Here is a 21,631-nt window from a genome sequence, read left to right as displayed (position 1 = left end):
GAGATCTGAAGTAAGAAAGGGTGGGGTGCGCACTGTTTAACTATCAAACTATGGAGTAGTGTTGCTGCATTCTGTAAGAATCTTAAATGTACCAAACTGTACCATAGAATCTTTATGGATAGTAATTCCATGCTTGAATAATAAGAATATAGCAGTAGGGATATCTTACCGACCATCTGACCAGGATGGTAATATAGACTGTGAAATCATCAGGGAGATTAGAGAGGCTATTAAAATAAAAAACTCAATAATAATGGGGGATTTCAACTATCCCCATATTGACTGGGTACATGTCAGCTCAGGACGGGATGCAGAGATAAAGTTTCTTGACACCTTAAATGACTGCTTCATGGAGCAGCTAGTCCTGGAACCCACCAGGGAAGAGGCAATTCTTGATTTAGTCCTAAGTGGAGCACAGGATCTGGTCCAAGAGGTGAATATATGAACCAGTTGCAGGGCCGGCGCAACCCATTAGGCGACCTAGGCGGTCGCCTAGGGCGGTACAATTTGGGGGGCGGTGACCGCGGCGGTATTTCGGCAGCGGGACCTTCCGCCGCCTCTGTGGGGGGCAGCATTTCGGGGCGGGACCGTCCGCTACCTAGGGCGGCAGAAAAGCTGGCGGTGCTCCTGACCAGTTGGTAACAGTGACCATAACATAATAAAATTTAACATCTGCGGGGAGAGAAGACACCACAGCAGCCCATCACAATAGCATTTAATTTCAGAAAGGGGTGCTATATAAAAGGGAGGAAGTTAGTTAAACAGAAATTAAATGGTACAGAGCCAAAAGTGAAATCCCTGCAAGCTGCTTGGAAACTTTTTAAAGACACAATAATAGAGCCTCAACATAAATGTATACCCCAAATTAAAAAACATAGTAAGAGAACCAGAAAAGTGCCACCGAGCTAAACAACAAAGTAAAAGAAGCAGTGAGAGGCAAAAAGGCATCCTCTAAAAAGTGGAAGCTAAATCCTATTTAGGAAAATAGAAAGGAACAAAAAACTCTGGCAAGTCAAGTGTAAAAATATAATTAGGAAGGCCAAAAAAGAATCTGAAGAACACCTAGCCAAAGACTCAAAAAGTAACAGCAAAAAAATTAAATACATCAGAAGCAGGAAGCCTGTTAAACAACCAGTGGGGCCACTGGACGATTGAGATGCTAAAGCAGCACTCAAGGACAATAAGGCCATTGCAGAGAAACTAAATTAATTCTTTGCATCGGTCTTCGTGGCTGAGGACATGAGGGAGATTCCCAAACCTGAGCCATTCTTTTTAGGAGAAATTAACAGGCAGCAGGTTTAAAACAAACAAAAGGAAGTACTTCTTCACACAACGCACGGTGAACGTATGGAACTCCTTGCCAGGGAATGTTGTGAAGGCCAAGACTATAACAGGGTTCAAAAAGCACTAGATAAATTCACGGAGGATAAGTCTATCAATGTCTATTAGCCAGGATGGGCAGGGATGATGTCCCTAGCCTCTGTTTGCCAGAAGCTGGGAATGGGCAACAGGGGATGGATCACTTGATTACCTGTTCTGTTCATTCCCTCTGGGGCCCCTGGCATTGGCTGTCAGCAGACAGGAGACTGGGCTAGATGGACCATTGTTCTGCCCAGTATGGCCATTCTTAAGTGAACCAGTTGCCTCTTTTCAACTCCAAGGCGGCTGCTTTGACAGTTTGTAAAGTGTTCTGGAATTCTTTGAGACAAAAGGTGCTGCATAATGTGAGTCGTTATCATTATGTTATTACCTAAAGCTATGACAATCATTTAAATCTTAATACCCAAGAGTCCAGAAGGTCACCTCTATGAACCTATCACACTTTACATGACTCAGTGAAGGAAAGAAGCCTCTCTCTCCCTACAGGCAAAGACACAGAGAAGATAAGCTACAGATGAAAATTCAGGTAGCACAGGAAAGGAGTTACAAGCCCTATGATTTTCCTTCCTGAAAGGATAAAGGCTGCACTGGCAACCAAATCCCACTGTTTGAAATGTGGAAAAAAAGAAACTAAGTAGTATCACAGGAATAAAAAGGCCATGTCTCTGCCATCCACAGCAAATGACTCGATAATATCAAATGGCACTTGGAATGTACTGGATGGCCAGCTACAGAGTATTTTTTAAATAATTAACACGTTGGGATCACCCAGATGTGCAGTTCAGATTCATCTGCACATTGTAATTGCTACAGTAGTCACAACTTAATGAATTATCAATTGTGATAGGATCAATGAGCCAAACTGAACAACAAACTAACGTTTGTAAAATTCATGCCTGGGGCAACAGCGCTCTCTCTCTCTCTTTTTACACTTCCATCACTTTTAGTGTCTGATTAGTAAAGACAAGAATCCTTCTGCATCCTTCTCCTCTCTCTTCTTTGTGAAAGACACACTCTGAAGGCAAAAGTTCAGTTTTACTGCATCTGAGCCTTGGCATTAGTCCTTTGATCAGTTACAAAGTTTTCAATAACAAGCACATGAAGGAGGGAAGCTGCAATGTAACAATTACGTTCCTTACTAATCAGGTGGACTCTCGTTAACCTGTCAGCAGAGAATTTTTCATGAGATATCATTGCTCCTGCAGATAAATTTGAACCAATCGAGTCACTAGGCCCTCTAGTGTGCTACTTTATTGGATACAGTCAGTATACGAAGACCGGGGTACCCAATAGCCTTCCTGTGAAGGACAGGATGCAGGAAGTGGCAAATGCACTGTGGATCCTCCCCATAGTCTGTACCCACACAGCCAGCTTGAGAGGGATTTTTCCCTCATTAGCATCCGATGAGTGTTGACAACAAGCTCATTTGTGAATCTAACTGCCCCTGTAATGCCAGTGAAGACATTCACTTGAAAATGTTCACAGCAAGACTCTACCTGGCTAGTCTGCCTTGCCCATTGGGAAAAAAGAGACCAATGTATCTTTGAAGATAGGTGTGTGAATCAAGAAAGCATCTCCCTTATCTTCTCACTTCAAAAATGAAGAAACATCTGGTTGAGGCCAACATGAAATCTTCTCCATGTACGTGGCATGCTCCAGAGATTCTGGATGGTTACCATGCATTAGCTACTGACAGACTGTGCCACCCTCTTTCTGCACTCCTGGAACAGAGAGCAATCTCTTGGCATTGCCTGGAGTGTTTTCTGTTTGAGATGGTGTAGTCACAAGCTGCTGTGCTGTGCATGTCCAGGCCGTGAGAAGTTTGAGCATTGGCCTGCTAAACCCAGGGTTGTGAGTTCAATCCTTGAGGGGGCCACTTAGGGATCTGGGGCAAAATCAGTACTTGGTCCTGCTAGTGAAGGCAGGGGGCTGGACTCGATGACCTTTCAAGGTCCCTTCCAGTTCTAGGAGATGGGATATCTCCATTAATTTATAATTTAAGTGGGAGGATATCTCCCTCACTCTTCCACAGACTCAGCCTTTTTCTCCTTTGCTCTTGTTCTCCATATTGAATATTCTCTGATCCTGGGCCATGCATCCTCCAGACATATACCTTTCCCCACAACACTATTTAACATCACCAGCCAACAATATTTACCTCAACTTATCATCAATACTTTCACTACCCTTCTTTCCTCTCCAAGGTGGCCAGTGAGGATGACAAAGGTACTATTAAAATCAGAGACATAGAAAGATGAATTTTAACCTTGCTTGGCTGGTAACGGTGATATACAAATTGTGGATTTGTGAAGAAAAAAGCAAGGCTTTGGATTCTAAGTTGGAGGAAATACTCCACAGTTTAAACGCTTCCAGTCATCCCCACCAGGCAAGAAAAGATCATTATGTCAGTTTTGGGATATAACTGCATGAAGTTACAACTCTAAATCAGCATTTGCATGTCTCCATTGAACTCTCAGATCTAGAATTTGGCGAGATTTCATTTGGGCCGGACCCCTGACGCAACAGAGCAAAGGATTAGCATGGCAGATGAACACAGTGCAGTTTTTCCCCCTGGCATCATCCATCCTGGAGAGACAATCTTGAAAAGAGAGCTCTTATCATCCCTCACGCTCGCTGGTTTTCTTTGGGAGAAAGGATTTTTTAAACAGCTCTGGAGCTCTAAGCAGAAGGAAACTGAGCAGGTGAGAGGTACCAATAAGAATGACTGCTGTATTATTAGACTTGGAAATTTCGTAGAAGACAATCAACAGTTTGCAACTGCTATGGGGAAGAAGCTGTCTGAGTACCGTAAGATTAATGAGAGATTAATATTCAGGTGAGCTTCTGAAAGAGCCTATGGAGGGCAAATATTTGAACCCTCAGTGCACCAATTGTGCTAGGTGCAAAAACAGAGTACAATTAATGAATTAACAACAACAACATGATGACTTCTTGAGGCAATGCTATTTATCTGTAATCTCTCACCAACTTCCTGGGAGACTGGGCTGAATGGTTTTTCCTGATCAGTAACTGGTACTATATTTCAACAGGTGCCTTAACCACAGACTCTCCCCTACTCCAAACAGTATTAAAAAAAAAAATAACACAAAAGACACAAGAAAAAGTAGGAGCTGAGCCTTGTGTCTGAGCTCAATGGATTGAAACCAACTGTAAAATAATCACTATTGGCAGGTCTTTGTTGCAAGCCAACTTCATTTTGTACTGTCAACGCCTCAGGCTGGGATCAAGAGGTGGTCAATCGATAATAATGGTCTGATTATACGTCTTCTTGAAGAGGGGAAGGAATGGGAAAAGTATAAATGAAATTTCCTCTTCTGCACGTATTGTAGGTGAGATATGAATGAGAAATTCCTTTATCATACTTCTCCCAGCATGGAGGTCTGGTTTTTGAAGCGCTGAGGTTGCTTCAGCTATCTGAGTTCATTAACACACTGTGTCGTTTCAAACTTAGAGTTTGCTGGGTGTCTCATTAGGATACAGGTTCCCATCTTGAGGATGGTTTATTTGGGGCTGTGATTTTCAGTGGGAAAGTAGAGAAGAAAAGGTGGATCTCTAACCAGAGAGGGTTATGTAAGAAGCTTCTCATAAGCATAAGGTTTAATGATGTTTTGTAGGTGTTTGCACTGAATTCTCTGCAACTGGATGGGTACTATATAATGCTTTGTTCTCTCTGCGGACTGTTTCCCATGGAACAACTGTGACGAACTGGGACTGTTCTTAAAGTGGTCTGTGAATGCTGACAGGGGAGTGTGGCTAGGATGGTCTGCATTGGGGTATGGGAGAATGACTGAAGGGAAATACCTGAGCCTGTAACATGAGAACCCAGGAGGGGGCTGGGGCGAGGTGACACCTTTGCCCGGGAAACTGAACAAAGGCGGTGGGAGGGGTCGCTGAAGGCAGGGTCGGGGAAGCTGGCTGGTGAGGTGGCTGGCAGGCAGGGAGGGCTCTGACCTCTGGAGGGGGGTTGGGGTGCCCAAGGACCCCAAGATGGACCTAACTGAGGGGTATCCTGTTGTCTGTGCCTGCAAGACCTGTCTCCGACTGTATTCCCGTCGTCTAAATAAACCTTCTGCTTTACTGGCTGGCTGAGAGTCAAGGTGAATCGCAGGAAGCCGGGGGTGCAGGGCCCTGAGTCCCCCCTTACTCCGTGACAACAACTTACTCTCAATTTTTACTGACTGGACGTGTGCTTCCCTCATTTCTGCATAGGGAGTTACTGAAGATCACTGTGGTGCTGTTTCCATATATATATATATATATATATATATATATATATATATATATATATATATATATATGAGAGAGACAGAGCGTGTATACACACAAGTTACCTTGTAATAAACTAGTAAATGACAACATACATGCCACAATTACTTTAATGCTGGCTTGCTCCCTATGACATTTTCAGGAGATTTTTCCAGTTTTGTTTCCAAAGATCCATGTGATGGGTTCTTCGAACTCTCTTGGGAGACTATTCTATAGCTCTACACACACATCATGACTAACTTCATCAGTCAGCAGAAGATATCAAGCAGGGTTGACATATGCACTAAAGAGAGCACAGCTGTCAGTAATAGGTTGCTATGCTTCTCCATGTACGCTCTCAGAACGGGCTATCTTGAAGTAGATCCAGCAGTAAGAAAGGCCTTTTGAGCTTGAAACATATGGTAAGTAAGGAGCTGTTATTCTTTAACTTCTGAGGGACACTAGTAGAGCTGAAATGTATGGGATGTTTGTCTTCTTTTCATATGAGTAGTGTTTATGGATGCAACTACTCAAGTCTTCCAAAGTTACAAATTAATTAGATCTGTGTCTCTTTTCTAATAGAATTAACTCAATCTCCATTCAAGTGCATCTTATGCTTAGAAAGCAACGGTAAAACAGAATTATGGGGTTCCACGTCTATTTTCTTTGAATGACTTCCAGATCAAACGTGCACACGGTTCACAAATAAAATATTTTGTCTAGTTGCCAGCCCTCCAAACTCAATCTGTGATCTGGGAGTCAAGCTGGATTTTGCCTCACATATCACCAGCAAAATGATCTGCAGACCAAACCAGGCCACAGTGATACCCATGCAATTCCATGGTCTTCCACTATGCCCCCAATGTGTGTGTAACTCAACTTCCCTCATTGTTGTATGCAGTACAGTTGTAGCTGTGTCGGTCCCAGGCTATTAGAGAGACAAGGTGGGGGAGGTGATAGCTTTTACTGGACCAACTTCTATTGGTGAGAGACAAGCTTTTGAGCCCCAGTTAGCTCTTCTTCAGCTCTGTGTGGCTCGAAAGCTCGTCTCTCTCACCAACAGAAGTCGGTCCAATAAAAGACATCCCCTCCCCCACCTTGTCTCTCAACTTTCCTCAGATAGCTAGGGACTAACCAGCCCTACTTCTTCAACAGGATGTCATGATGTGATAGGGTCTAACCAGTATGGCTTCTGCCAAGGAAAATCAAGCCTCACTAACCTATTAGAATGCTTTGAATATTTCTATAAAATAGTGGCTAAAGGAGAACTGGTCAACATAATTTATTTGGACTTTGTCAAAAACCCTCATAAAAGACTATTCATGGGATGAGAATCATAGGACTGGAAAGGACCTCCAGAGGTCATTTAATCCAGTCCCTTGCACTCATGGCATGAGTATTATCTAGACCAGGGGTGGGCAAACTATGGCCAGCTGGCAGAGCCGCTTTAAGCCGGCCGGCGAGCTCCCGCTCCGGCGCTGCACCACGCGGCTTGGCCCCACTCTGGCACTCCAGCCAGGGTGCTGGGTCGGGGGCCACACCACGCAGCTCGTCCCTGCTCTGGTGCTCCAGGCGGGGCACAGGGTCGGGGGCCACTCCACGCAGCTCCTGGAAGCCGCGGTATGGCCCCGCTCCGGCTTCTACACGCTCCAATGGCCCCCTCTGGAACTCCAATGGGAGCTGCAGGGGTGGTGCCTGTGGACGGGGCAGTGTGCAGAGCTGCCTGGCTGCGCCTCCACGTAGGAGCTGGAGAAGGGACACACTGCTGCTTCTGGGAGCCGCTCGAGGTAAGTGCTGCTTGGAGCCTGCACCCCTGAACCACCCCCCCGCACTGCAACCCCCTGCCCCAGCCCTGATCCCCCTCCCACTCTCCAAACCCCTCGATCCCTGGACCACCCTCCTGCACCCCAAACCTCTCATACCCAGCCCCACCCCAGAGCCTACACCCGCAGCCAGAACCTGCACCCCTTCCCGCACTCTTGCCCCAGTCCTGATCCCCATTCTGCCCTCCAAACCCCAATGCCCTCCGATCCTGATGCATTGGTCCCAGCCCAGAGTACCCTCCTATACCCCAAACTCCTCATCCCCAGCCTCACCCCAAAGCCCGCACCTCCAACCAGAGCCCTCACCTCCTCCCGCACCCCAACCCCAATTTTGTGAACATTCATGGCTCGCCATACAATTTCTATTCGCAGATGTGGCCCTTGGTCCAAAAAGTTTGCCCACACCTGATCTAGACCATCCCTGACAGATGTTTAGCTAACTTGCTCTTAAAAATCTCCAATGATGGAGATTCCACAACCTCTCTAGGCAATTTATTCCAGTGCTTAACCACCCTGACAGGAAGATTTTTCCTAATGTCCAGCCTAAACCTCCCTTGCTGCAATTTAAGGCCATTGCTTCTTGTCTTATCCTCAGGGGTTAAGAAGAACAATTCTTCTCCTTCTTCCTTGTAAGAACCTTTTATGTACTTGAAAACTGTTATGTCTCCTCTCAGTCTTCTCTTTTCCAGATGAAACAAACCCAATTTTTTCAATCTTTCCTCATAGGTCATGTTTTCTAGACCTTTCATCATTTTTGTTGCTCTTCACTGAACTTTCTCCATTTTGTTCACATCTTTCCTGAAATGTGGTGCCCAGCACTGGACACAATACTCCGGTTGAAGCCTAATCAGCGCGGAGTAGAGCAGAAGAATTACTTCTCATGTCTTGCTTACAACGCTCCTGCTAATACATCCCAGAATGAGGTTTGTTGACTCAGATTTAGCTTGTGGTCCACTATGACCCCCAGGTCCCTTTCCGCAGTGCTCCTTCCTAGGCAGTCATTTCCCATTTTGTATGTGTGCAACTGATTGTTCCTTCCTAACTGGAGCACTTCGTATTTGTCCTTATTGAATTTCATCCTGTTTACTTCAGACCATTTCTCCAGTTTGTCCAGATCGTTTTGAAATATAGTCCTATTCTCCAAAGCACTTTCAACGCCACCCAGTTTGGTATCATCTGCAAACTTTATAAGTGTACTCTCCGCCATTATCTAAAGCATTGATGAAGATAATGAACAGAACCAGACCCAGAACTGATCCCTGCGGGACCCCACGCGTTATGCCCTTCCAGCATGACTGTGAACCACTGATAACTACTCTCTGGGAACGATTTTCCAACCAGTTATGCACCCACCTTATAGTAGGTCCATCCAGGTTGCATTTCCCTACTTTGTTTATGAGAAGGTCATGTGAGACAATATCAAAAGCTTTACTAAAGTCCAAATATATCATGTCTACCACTTCCGCCCTAGCCACAAAGCTTGTTACCCTGTCAAAGAAAGCTATCAGGTTGGTTTGACACGATTTGTTCTTGACAAAGCAAGGTACTGCCATGGATCAGAAACTGGCTAAGAGACAGAAAATAAAATAAAGGACTAAATGAACAATTTTCATCATGGCAAAAAATTTCAGGAGATGCCACAAGTTTCTACATGAGGCCCAGCATAGTTTAGTAGCTTTATTAATGACCTGGAAAAAGGGATGAGTAGTGATGAGGCAATGTTTGCAGAGGACACAAAATTAGTTAGCCTAGTGTGAACAGTAAAGATGACTGTGAGGGACTTCAGGGGGGCCTAACAAAGCTCAGTGAATGGGCAACACAATGGCAGATGAAATTCCACATAGACAAGTGCAAGGCAGTGTACGCTCGGAGGAATAATTTGAGCTATAGATACAATTTACTGAGTTCTAAATTCGCTGTAACCACTAAAGTTAATAAGAACATAAGAACGGCTATACTGGGTCAGACCAAAGGTCCATCTAGCTCAGTATCCTGTCTTCCGACAGTGGCCAATGCCAGGTGCTTCAGAGGGAATGAACAGAACAGGTAACCATCAAGTGATCCATCCCCTGTCGCCCATTCCCAGCTTCTGGCAATAACTCAGGCATCCCTGTAGCTAGTTCATAGACTCATAGACTTTAAGGTCAGAAGGGACCATTATGATTGTCTAGTCCGACCTCCTGCATAACGCAGGCCACAGAATCTCACCCACCCACTCCTGTAACAAACCCCTAACCTATGTCTGAGCTACTGAAGTCCTCAAATCGGGGTTTAAAGACTTCAAGGTGCAGAGAATCCTCCAGCAAGTGACCCGTGCCCCACGCTGCAGAGGAAGGCGAAAAACCCCCAGGGCCTCTGCCAATCTGCCCTGGAGGAAAATTCCTTCCCGACCCCATATATGGCAATCAGCTAAACCCTGAGCATGTGGGCAAGACTCACCAGCCAGATACCCAGGAAAGAATTCTCTGTAGTAACTCAGATCCCACCCCATCTAACATCCCATCACAAGCCATTGGGCATATTTACCGCTAATAGACAAAGATTAATTAATTGCCAAAATTAGGCTATCCCATCATACCATCCCCTCCATAAACTTATCAAGCTTAGTCTTGAAGCCAGATATGTCTTTTGCCCCCACTACTCCCCTTGGAAGGCTGTTCCAGAACTTCACTCCTCTGATGGTTAGAAACCTTCGTCTAATTTCAAGTCTAAACTTCCTGATGGCCAGTTTATATCCATTTGTTCTTGCGTACACATTGGTACTGAGCTTAAATAATTCCTCTCACTCTTATTATTTATCCCTCTGATATATTTATAGAGAGCAATAATATCTCCCTATAACCTTCTTTTGGTTAGGCTAAACAAGCCGAGCTCTTTGAGTCTCCTTTCATAAGACAGGTTTCCCATTCCTAGGATCATGCTGCTCAAAGTGCAGCAGTTGTCAAAAAAAAAAAGGAAACAATGCTAGCATGCAAAAGGAATAGGATGAAGAATACTGGAAATTTTATATTGCTATTATATAAATCAATGGTATGCCCTTATCTGAAGTAATGTGTTCAGATTTGGTTACCTTGTCTCAAAAAGAATTTTGCATAAATAAAGGAGGTTCAGGTATGACAAAAGAATGGTACGAGATACCAAAAAATGTCCATAGGAGGCGAGAGAGAAAAGATAGGAACTAATTACTTTAGAGAAGATACCTGATAAACGTATAGCAAATAAACGGTATACCAAAGATACAATTACCATTCTCATTTGTATTTCCTAGAACACCAGAACAAGATGACATATAATGAAACAAAGGCAGAATATTTAAATATAATAAAAATAATAAAAGAATACACTTTCTATCTACAAACAATGTACAATTAGGCTCTAGAATTCTCTACCAAATGATGATATTGACACCAAGACTTTAGGAAGATTAAAAAAAAATTGGACATTTATATAGATGAGAACACAGTGTCACAATAAAAAGGATCCCTTGTATGATTCATCTCATCCACATATTCCTAGATGTCATTTGTGAAACACAGTCAACAATTCTGTTGAAATAGGAATATACGTAATCCATGCCACACTCTATTATCTGTGTTGGCATAGCAGGATAATGAGAGTTTAAAAAATAGCTAGAAATGATTTGTCACTAAAGTCAGGGTTTATACCTCTAAATACAAAAAAAGAGCAAATCGATTAAGATGGTGAATTTTTATAGGTACTTTTCAGAATGGAACCACATTTTTAGTACTTTGGATTTTGAAAACTATTTGGTATATGCTTGATTGTAGTCTGTATCCCCATTCTAGGTAAACGTTCTTATTGCAAGAATCTGGTAGCAAGGAAGTATATTTTGCTCTCTCTTCTGTTTGCCATTTATAATTTTCTCACTTCTACCTGGCAGAATTCTATCCAGACCTTACACTTTTCCTGCATCAGGTACTGTTTTCAAGTGTTTCAAGACCATTTAAGCCACAAGAATGCCAGGCAGGATATGACAACTCTCTGAACCACTCCTGACCCAATCTCAGGAGATCTGATTTGGGAGGTTTTCACATCAGGGTACAATTTCCAAGGCTTTTCACTCTGTATTGGTTATGTGAGATTCCATTCAAAACTTTTCAAAGGATGTATTTCTTGCTTCATAAACTTAGTGGAATGAACCTGACTGATAATGTCAGTGCATGGCAGTCTTCTGACGGAGTTGGTCATTGTGGATACATTATATGGTCATGTACCATTAGTTAAACATTTGAACAGAGATGAGAAATGGAAATAATGGTATTTGGGTCTAATAAGTTCTACAGATCTGCTGATTCTCCTGTTTGGAGAAGAAATTGACAACACTAAGCTTTCTAAACTAAACTAACAGCAAAAAATAAATTTAAGTACATTAGAAGCAGGAAGCCTGCCAAAGAATCAGTGGGGACACCGAACGATCGAGGTGCTAAAGGAGCACTCAAGGAAGACAAGGCCACCGTAGTGAGGCTAAATGAATTCTTTGCATCGGTCGTCACTGCAGAGGATGTGAGGAAGATTACCACACCTGAGCCATTCTTTTTAGGTGACAAATCTGAGGAACTGTCCCAGATTGCATTGTCAACAGAAGAGGTTTTAGAACAAATTGATGAACTAACCAGTAATAAATCAACAGTACCAGATGGTATTCACCCAAGAGTTCTGAAGGAACTCAAATACAAAATTGAAGAACCACTAACTGTGGTATGTAACCCATTGCTTAAATCAACTTCTGTACCAGATGACTGGAGGATAGCTAATGTAACACTGATTTTTTTTTTTACAAAGGCTCCAGAGGTGAGGATCACCGGTAAGCCTAACTTCACTACTGGGCAAATTGGTTGAAACCATAGTAAAGAACAGAATTATCGGACACAGATGAACATGATTTGTTGGTGAAGAGTCGACATGGCTTTTGTAGAGGGAAATCATGCCTCACCAATCTATTAGAATGCTTTGAGGGTGTCAGCAAACATGTGGACGGGGTGATCCAGGGATATAGTGTACATGGACATTCAGAAAGCCTTTGACAAGGTCCCTTACCAAAAGCTCTTAAGCTAAATAAGGAGCCATGGGATCAGAGGAAGGTCCACTCAAGGATCAGTAACTGGTTATAAGATAGGAAACAAAGGGTAGGAATAAATGGTCAGTTTTCACAATGGAGAAAGGTAGGATCTGGTCTGGGACCAGCGCTGTTCAACATATTCATAAATGAGCTGGAAAAAGGGGTAAACAGTGAGGTGGCAAAATATGCAGATGATACAAAATTGCTCAGGATAGTTAAGTCCAAAGCTGACTGCAAAGAATTACTGATATTTCACTAAACAGGGTGACTGGGCAACAAAATGGCAGATGAAATTCAATGTTGATAAATGCAAAGTAATGCACATTGGAAAACATAATCCTGATTATACATACAAACTGATGGGGGCAAAATCAACTGTTACCACTCAAGAAAGAGATCTTGAAGTCATCGTGGATAGTTTTCCAAAAACATCTGCTCAATGTGCAGTCAAAAAACCAGAATGTTAGGAACCATTAGGTACAGAGAAAATATCATAATACTATATAAATCCACAATACCGCCACACCTTGAATACTGCAGTTCTGGTCACCTCATCTCAAAAAAGATATTAGCATTGAAAAAAAGTACAGAGAAGGGCAACAAAAATTATTAGGGCTATGGAACAGCTTCCATATGAGGAGAGATTAAAAAGCCTGGGACTGCTCGGCTTAGAAAAGAGACAGCTAACGAGGGAATATGACAGAGGTCTATAAAATGTGAATGCTGTGGAGAAAGTGAATATGGAAGTGTTGCATCCCTTCATATAACATGCAAACCCAATAAATTACTAGGCAGCAACTTTAAAAAGAATTATACAAGTTCCTGGAGGACAGGTCCATCAATGGCTATTAGCCAGGATGGTCAGGGATGCAACCCCATGCTCTGGGTGTCCCTAGCCTCTAACTGCCAGAAGCTGGGAGTGGATGACAGGGGATGGATCACTCAATAACTGCCCTGCTCTGTTCATTTCCTCCTAAGCACCTGGCATTGGCTGCCGTCAGCAGACAGGATTCTGGGCTAGATGGACCATTGGTCTGACCCAGTATGGCCGTTCTTATGGTCTTTGGCTGACAAAATTACTTCTCAATTGTCTCTTTTGCAGCCAGGAAAGCCACTCTCTTTAACTAAATTAAAAAACAACATTAAAGTAATGCTACATTTCTCGTTTAATCTGACATAAGTACAGAAATTTAGAATTCAGCACCTAGATTCTGAGGTGATGGGTGATTTGTAGGTATCAAAGATAGAACAGCTGCACCACAGTCATTTAGGATATCCTGGCGTGTCTAGGTATTAGCAGCACACAGGATACAATGATGTAACAACTGTTATTACCCAGGCAACACAAGGTGAGTTAAACAGTGATTGTGAATGCTCTTGGCCCTAGTTAAAATTAAGTCCTTAATACTCATCTCTACCCCTATGATTCTCGGGGAGTCAGAACCTCAAGAAACCTCCTATTTCCCCCCTATTCTCAATATCTCATTTTGCAGTCACCACCTTAGCAGCTGAGAAACGAACAAGACTTTGAGGTAGTCAACATGGCTGCTAAGTCTGCCTGCCAGAGCAATATACGGGCACCTGCTGTTGAGCAGTGCAAGGCATTCTTTCCTTATGAGTAGAACGTGCACCTTGCCACCAGGGGGCTTGAGACTGAACAGTGAACGCGGCTCTCCAGCAGGGCAGGGCATCACACATCGCTCATCCACAAATAATTGACTTAATTTTAACTTTTGTTAAAAACGTGGTACACCACCAGCTAAGGCAAAAAATCCTTCTAGGCAGCTCTGTTCCTATCCATGTCACAGTGCTCTTAGGAAGTTTCCCAATGCAGCAAAGCATGCAGAGACTCTCTGTACTGCAGCACTCAGGAATGCAATGTTTACAGAGGGCATTTAACCCAATATCACATCAGTCTCTTCTAGACAGTTAGACCAACTTCAGTGAAAAAGAACAGTGGGATTTGAATTTGTGGCACAGTCTCCCAAGGGAGAGTATAGAAGACTTATTTCTTAGGCCATATAAAACTAGACTCCTTGAGCAAATACAGGGGAGAACAGTCGTGTATTGGCCAGGAGGATGGACAAGACATTTCTAATCTCATCTTCTTCTACAGAAAGGGAACATTTCATCCCTCGTAAGATGAGCTACAGTGTACATTTGGGGTTGCAGCATTCAACTTTGCGTACAGACATACTGCATCTACACCAAACCAAACTCTCCTCCATAATCAATCTAATTTTATCACTGTTATTGACACATTTTTTCTTGGCAAGAAGATGTAAAAGAAAATGAGACAAACATTAGCCAAAAGGGGATGTTCCAACTGATCCTTTTGTAACTAACCAAGCATAAACAAGGATTAAACACAGCTAACTTTTGTTTACCATTGCAATGCTGAAACCGCTGTTAGATGAGTGTTTACAACAGGACATATTGTTTCAGGCCTTTGGAGATCCAGCTCTCTGCAGAAATCATTTGCAACTGTCAAATGTTTATCATTTGCAGTGTTTCAAACTGGGTAACTCCAGGAACTGGGATGGAGCCAGCAGATGGTGAGAGAAATTAAGCTCATGACATGGTTCAGTAATCAGTGAACCACAATCAGATGGAGGTGCTTCCCACCCCGATACAATGTACTCTGGAGTTTTACTAGATTCTGGGGCTCCATTAAAATGCACCAGAACTTCCCTGACTTCTGGCAGGGAAAGTCCATCAAGTGAAACTAACCTAGTGGATTAGCTTGAAACTAAAGCCTACTGTGTACGTAGTCCCTCTGTTGCTATTTTGCTTCTCCTCAACAGGAGCTACTTCATGGCAGAGTTTGGTAGCACACCCAAGATGAATGCACTGGGGCTCAAAACAAGCTCAGTTACGCAGCAGATAATAAGTTTTGGATACAAGGCCTGAGGGATTTCTGTAAACGAATGCTGGAAATGGAAGTTAGAGATAATATTTTAGCATTCATTAAGCTTAAAACAAGGAGAATTAAGCTCTAAATGTATTTCTTCAATGTTGCCTTGATATGACACAACATGCTCTGGGCAGCAGAGGGCTGAACAGTCTGTTCACAGAGCATCAAGGTTCACTGAGGTTCAGATCATTTCTCACCACTGTTTATTAAGGCTACAAACTGCAGTGTAACGACGCCTATGTTCCAAACTCTTGGGAGAAAGCACAGTACTTCACAGCTGAGCGAGCTCACTACACTGGCCGGGCGACGGTAAACCCTGGTGAAAGATCCTGCACTACTTTTCCCCTATGCCTGCCAATTGGAATTTGTAAATCAATACTGACAGAACGCAGATTACATGAGACCAGTGGAGAACATAATTACCTCTGCCTTTCTTAATATAGCGACGAAGCTGAAGATGCAAGGCATTTTGTTAAAGAGCACTATGTGGAGACTCCTGTAATCAGGTTGTTCAGGGTAGGAAATATTGCCAAATTCTTGCCACACTGCTCATCCTTCTCGATTTACATTTCATATAATCGCCCTACTTAAAAAGCTCTATAATGCTAGACGTAATCCTGCACACTACAACTGAATAATATATTTATTAATTTGTTACATGGAGTACCCACTAACTGTCCCTGAAGGTTTCCTTGGGAATGCGTGTCAATTTATTGATTCTAACCCTCCCCTGTTTGCTTTGCTTTCACCCTGCTGCTAGGCATGCAAGAGTGTACTTGTATGCTGCTTCAGGTCATAATTGAAAAAGACAGAAATTTTCACTATGACTCATACATAATTCAGCTTATCAGCTGCCCAGGAGAAAAAGAGAAGAGGAGGTGTTCGCATGTCTACCTCACCCGCTATCAACAGGAGAAATAATTTTCAATTACGCTAAGTATATGCAGCTCTGCTCACAAACTGGATTTGAAGTTAGACAGAAAAAATAGGGAGATGGAAGCAGCAGATTAAGGATGTAGCAGGGAATCAAACTGTTCCAGAACATTCACATGTGTTTGAGCTCCTGGCTCCTACAGGAAGAGATGAGACTCTGAATAGAGTAAGTTAGCAATCAGAAAAGACAATGTGCCACTGATGCACAAAACACAGCAGAAAGCTAAATCAAATAAAGCTCCAGATTAGTCTGCAATGAGGACAACAGAGAAGTCAGCTAAACCCTGAGTGTTTGTGAACTTCTGGCTTCAATGCTAAGGTCTGTGTTCTAAAGATCAAATTGTGGAGAGGAATTCAAAAGGTTGTAATGTAAAATCAATATGTGCTGTGTCTTTAGCAGCATGTACCCCTGAGAATGTCTGTGATCAGCAGAGCTCTGCCGCGCACCTGGGATCTCTGCACTAGTCAAGCAAGCTCTTGAAAGACAGCAGGTCTGCACCATTTCAATTTCCACCTGACAGCAATTACAAAAATGATGTTAACCTCGCTATCAGTGAGAAAAGCCAAACCCCACTAAGTTGCCTGAGCAGTTCACCCTCCTATGTAATGTTCTCATTTGCCTCACACAAACCATGTGCCGTTTCCAAACAGCTTGGTGGGATTCTTGTTGAGGAAGAAAAGCAAGAGAAAGAGGAGCCTGAGCCAATAAAGATTCCCTGCGATGTGCTGGAGTGAGCCCTGCAGGATCAGCTAGCCAGGCCGTACACACGCGGACATTACCTGAGCAAAGAGAGAAGTGGTTTCAGGTATAGCCACAATGCAGGAGAAGCGTCACAAACCCCCATGCTCATGCATAGCAGCCATCAGGTGCAATATGGAAATGGGCACAACAAACAGGGGCATTGAGAATAGAAGGGCAAAGATTTGGCTAAAAAAATAAGAACTTATCTGTAAAAATCCTCAAAGGAGAAAAAAGTGTAAATCATTGTGTCCACGTCTAATTAGCTGTGTACCATATTTGAACGAACGGAGCTCATCTTCTCCCTCAGCCCCAGGGAATGTGAGTGGGAGATTCCCTGGTTCCCCTGGGTGTGCATGCACCCAACAAACCAGCACATACCGGGTTGAAAGAGATGTTCCATTTTAAACCCCATTTCTACTCCCTCAGAACTTTCATCCACATTTTCCTTTGGGGATGAAATTCCCTGCTTAATCGCAGCCAACAGCACACATTTACTTTTTTACACTGTGGTAACGCCCACCATGGGCTTGGTGCTTCCTCTAGAGTGGAGGTAGGGCAGATGGGGAATGGAGGCCCGAAACTGTGTGAGTTACTGCATGGGAAGTATGCAGTGGAGCAAAGAACTGAACAGTTTCCCAAGCCTCTGGCTAGTGCCCTATCCACTGGAGCATCCTTCCTCTTTGCGAAGTCTGGCACCAACAAACAAACCAGGAACTTCAGCTAAATGTTGTGGTTTCGTTCTCATAGTACAGTCAAGCCCTCTTCACTGTAGGATTATTCAACAGTTTATCCATACCAAGTATTCTGCTTCATCTTCTGTTGGAAAACAGCCCTTCCTCTTTTATCAGAGATATCGAATGCAAATAAAAATTCCACTTGGAGGAAGTCCTGCATTTGAGCACCTCAGGGCAATTTACAGAGTCCCTATATAAACAAATACTATCATATCCATGTATAGTAAAATAAGTAACTTTATCTTAGACCAAAGTGGACAATAATTATTACAATCTATAAAACAATTACATGGAAAAAAGCAATGCTATCTAAAGACACTGTCCCTTTATACGAAATACAGACAAAAACCATTTAGAAGCAGGACCGGCACAAGAACTAAAATAAAAGTCATATTATACTGCAGGCAAGTATCAAGATCTTTATATCAAGCGTAGTGCTTTATGTAGCCACTCCAGTCCTCCGTAAAGAGAGGAAACAGAATTGAAAGTTATTACTACAACAAAAAGTAAAAACAGCTAAATTCCACACCAGCTACAAAAGCTGAAGAGCGACTTGCAAACCCATACACAACAAACTGGCAATTTAGTCCAGATGGGGTAGAAATATAGATTAAGTTTTTCACATTTCAAAGTGCAGGTTCTTAGATACCATGGAGAGGGGCACTGTAGGACAGACGAGAAAGACCATAAAGGTGTGTGTCTGGCTAGATCCCAAAAGCTGGTAGTGGGCATGGCACAGATGCACTTCAAAGCGAAGCTCACAATCTACAGCTCCTTCCTGCTCATAAACATTAACAGACAAAGACTTCCATCATTGAAGGAAACGATGGCCAATAATACTGGAGGCCTACGGCCTTCCAGAACTAATCCAGAATACCTCAGTATTATCTGGAGTCACTAAGAAAACCTGTAGATATCAAAGCCAGAAAACATACCACCAGCCACTCTGCCAACATGAGAGATTCTCACCTACCTTCTAACACTGTTAATTTGGCACTGGTGTTTATCTCCCCAACACTGTTGGTTGCGGTGCACTCATAGATTGCTTCATCTCGATGAACACGCAGGGGTTGAATCCGGAGAACTGATCCTGACCCATCATCAAACTCAATAACCTGGACAAGGAAAAGAAAAGAGTTTTTTATTGGCTCCTACTGAAATGGAGACTGAAAGTGAGAATGAATTCAGGAATAGAATCCATAAATACAAATATACCACCTGACAAAAGAGACGTTCCTTATCCAGTGAAGCAAGAAAATTCAGGATTAGGAATATACTTGCCCTTTGAGGAGTCCCGGAACAAAAGGAGATCCAATGCTGTTCTTTATGAAACAATTAAAACTTGACAAAATATCAACCCGCTAATACAGATGTGGATCCTCTGACTTAAAACATCTGGACCATATTTACACTGGTGATTTTACTAATCACACTGATGGATTTTATTGCCAACTTTAACCCTGATAAAATATAAAAGAACAGTGCTCTAAGATCCTGTGGATTATAAGAGAAATATCGATAAGTGTGGGACAATATGCTGAGCCACTTCAGCAATCACTAACTTCAATAGTAGCTGAGGATGCTTGGTACCTTCCAGGATCGGGCCCTTCACAACAGTGGCACAATCAACAGTGACATAATTACAGTTCCTTTCCTAGTATAATCAACAGTCACTCATCTTTCCATCATGCTAACGTGGGAGAAGTATTACTCCAACTCTTCTACATGGCAGAGAAGAGGGGAACTTGCTATGCTACAGGACCGTTATAAACTACTCTTTAATGGCAGGTTGCAAAGCCACAACCTCAGGCCACAGTTAACTTTAAACTCATCCTGTTTCAATTACTGAAAGGAGCAAAACAACGGACACATGAAAAACTGAACTATGTTTGTGGTAATACAGGAAGCAGGGCTACGCCTTAGGGGCACAGACCTCACCTCATCATGTTATCACTCAGGTCACATATGAAGTGGCTCAGCAATGCTGAGCACTAGGACGACCCGCTTCAAGTCCAGACACTGTGCGACCCCCTCTCCTGCATGCAGTGCTGTGTCCCGTGAAAAACTCTTAATGCTACACATCCAAAGGATAAAGAAGAAAAAACTGACAGGAGTGATCAGCAGAAACCACTGGAGATGAAAGAAGTGGCAAGAAACAAGAGAAACAGGCAGAAGGTTAAAGATAAGTAGGGTGAGAAACGCCACTGGTGAGAAGTCTCCTGTGCCCAAGGTAGAAAACTGACACAAGAAAACCCACTTCAGGTGCCAGGAAGGGGCAGATGGGTCAGAGGAGGCCGCTCCAATAAGAAAAGCAAAAACATCAAAGAGATGGAAACATAGAGGAAGGGTTAGATTCCCAAGAGTGGAGGGGAAAAAAGGGCATGACCCAAAGGGAAGATAGGAGGAGAGGTGGGGAGAGGAACTCAAATTGCTTTTCCCATTCAAAATCTTAACACAATGTAGGGTGGGAAGCCCTGTTTGCCCCATCCCTGTTACTCTAAAGAAAACTCAGATTCTCCCTTTGGCCTCTCCTCCCTATTCTGAATCTAAATCAGACCCAGAGATGGCAGCAGTGCTGTCCGGAAAGCTTCCCGCTAGAGCTTGGGCACCCCATTTCGGTCTGCTTGGTGCTGAGAGGCTAAGCAGGCTTCCATGCCCACTCCCCTCCCCCACTCTAACACACAAAAATCCTACATAAATCTACTGTTTGTTATGACCCAGCTCTGACATCTTAGTTAGTGGCTGCTACCGGTTCTGGGGTGACTGAGGCTAGACCAGAACAGGCATTCAGTATGTTTAGTCAAATTCTGGCTCCCCATGGCAATGTCTGACCTAAGGCAGGGCTCACTGAAGGAAGGGAAAATTTCCCTTGCAGCAGTTCTCAGCCTCTTCTCCTATAGCAACTGACAGAAACTCAGGCTCTGACACTGGTTACTGTGAAGCTAAGATCTGCAAGGAATAGATTTGGTTCCAGATCTCTGTAGTTACCTCAAACCGCTGGGAGCTGACCTTCTTCCCCTTCTTCATCCATGTGATGCGAGGCTTGGGCTCCCCTGTTGCCTGGCACACAAAGGAGGCCACTCCTCCAGAAATCCCAATCTGATCTTCGGGAGCTTTCATAAAGCTTGGCTTGCCTGGAAGAAAACCACACCATCAGCGGTGTGCCACCTCAGATAAGCAAGGGATACATCAGTAAAGAAACTGGGTACCATGTTATCCCAAGTTATAGGATCACCAGTGTCACTACTTTAAAACCCAATTTTAATGACTTTACTCATACCAATTCAGTGTAGACTGCAGCATAACAAGCACGGTTTCAGCTCAGAAACATTTTTTTCTTAAATAAAATAGTTCATCTGGTTGCATGGAAATGAAGGCAATGCAGACTCCCACTCACACTGACTCAGGCAGATGACACTGGGACAGGTTTTTCTGCTCTAATTTAAAACCTGTTCATTTTGTAAATATAAAATTTTGCAGGTGAATAATGTGATCATGTCACTGGAAATTACAGAACAGCTGAGACGTTGAGGTTTACTGAGCGCATGCTGCACCTGAGAACTTTCAGAATCTAGTCAAAACCAATGGGTACTATTATTAATGCACAATTGAGTCTTTAATTCAAACGTAGGTGCCGATCGACCTAAAGATCCAAGGATCCCTACATCAGTCCAGCCTGGCATGTGACTGGTAAAAGACTATTAACTAAAACTGTGAGTGAGCAGAGAAACGAAAGGGACATTCAGGCCTGAGTGACTC

General features: G+C 43.2%; 1 protein-coding gene across 1 annotated transcript in view; it reads right to left on the bottom strand.

The window, feature by feature from the left end:
• PTPRF (protein tyrosine phosphatase receptor type F) overlaps window positions 1-21,631 on the bottom strand; it is a 362,984-nt gene that overhangs the window by 255,572 nt on the left and 85,781 nt on the right. The window contains exons 2-3 of the mRNA XM_065409241.1: window positions 20,861-21,006; window positions 18,846-18,987 (exon numbers count right to left, since the gene is read on the bottom strand). Of these exons, the coding sequence (XP_065265313.1) occupies window positions 18,846-18,987; window positions 20,861-21,006 (288 nt within the window). The remainder of the gene's footprint in view (window positions 1-18,845; window positions 18,988-20,860; window positions 21,007-21,631) is intronic.

Source organism: Emys orbicularis, chromosome 8 (genome assembly GCF_028017835.1).
Source record: "Emys orbicularis isolate rEmyOrb1 chromosome 8, rEmyOrb1.hap1, whole genome shotgun sequence".
Lineage (NCBI taxonomy): Eukaryota > Metazoa > Chordata > Testudines > Emydidae > Emys > Emys orbicularis.
Note: the sequence above shows the minus strand (reverse complement) of the source record. Positions and strands in the feature narration are given on the sequence as shown.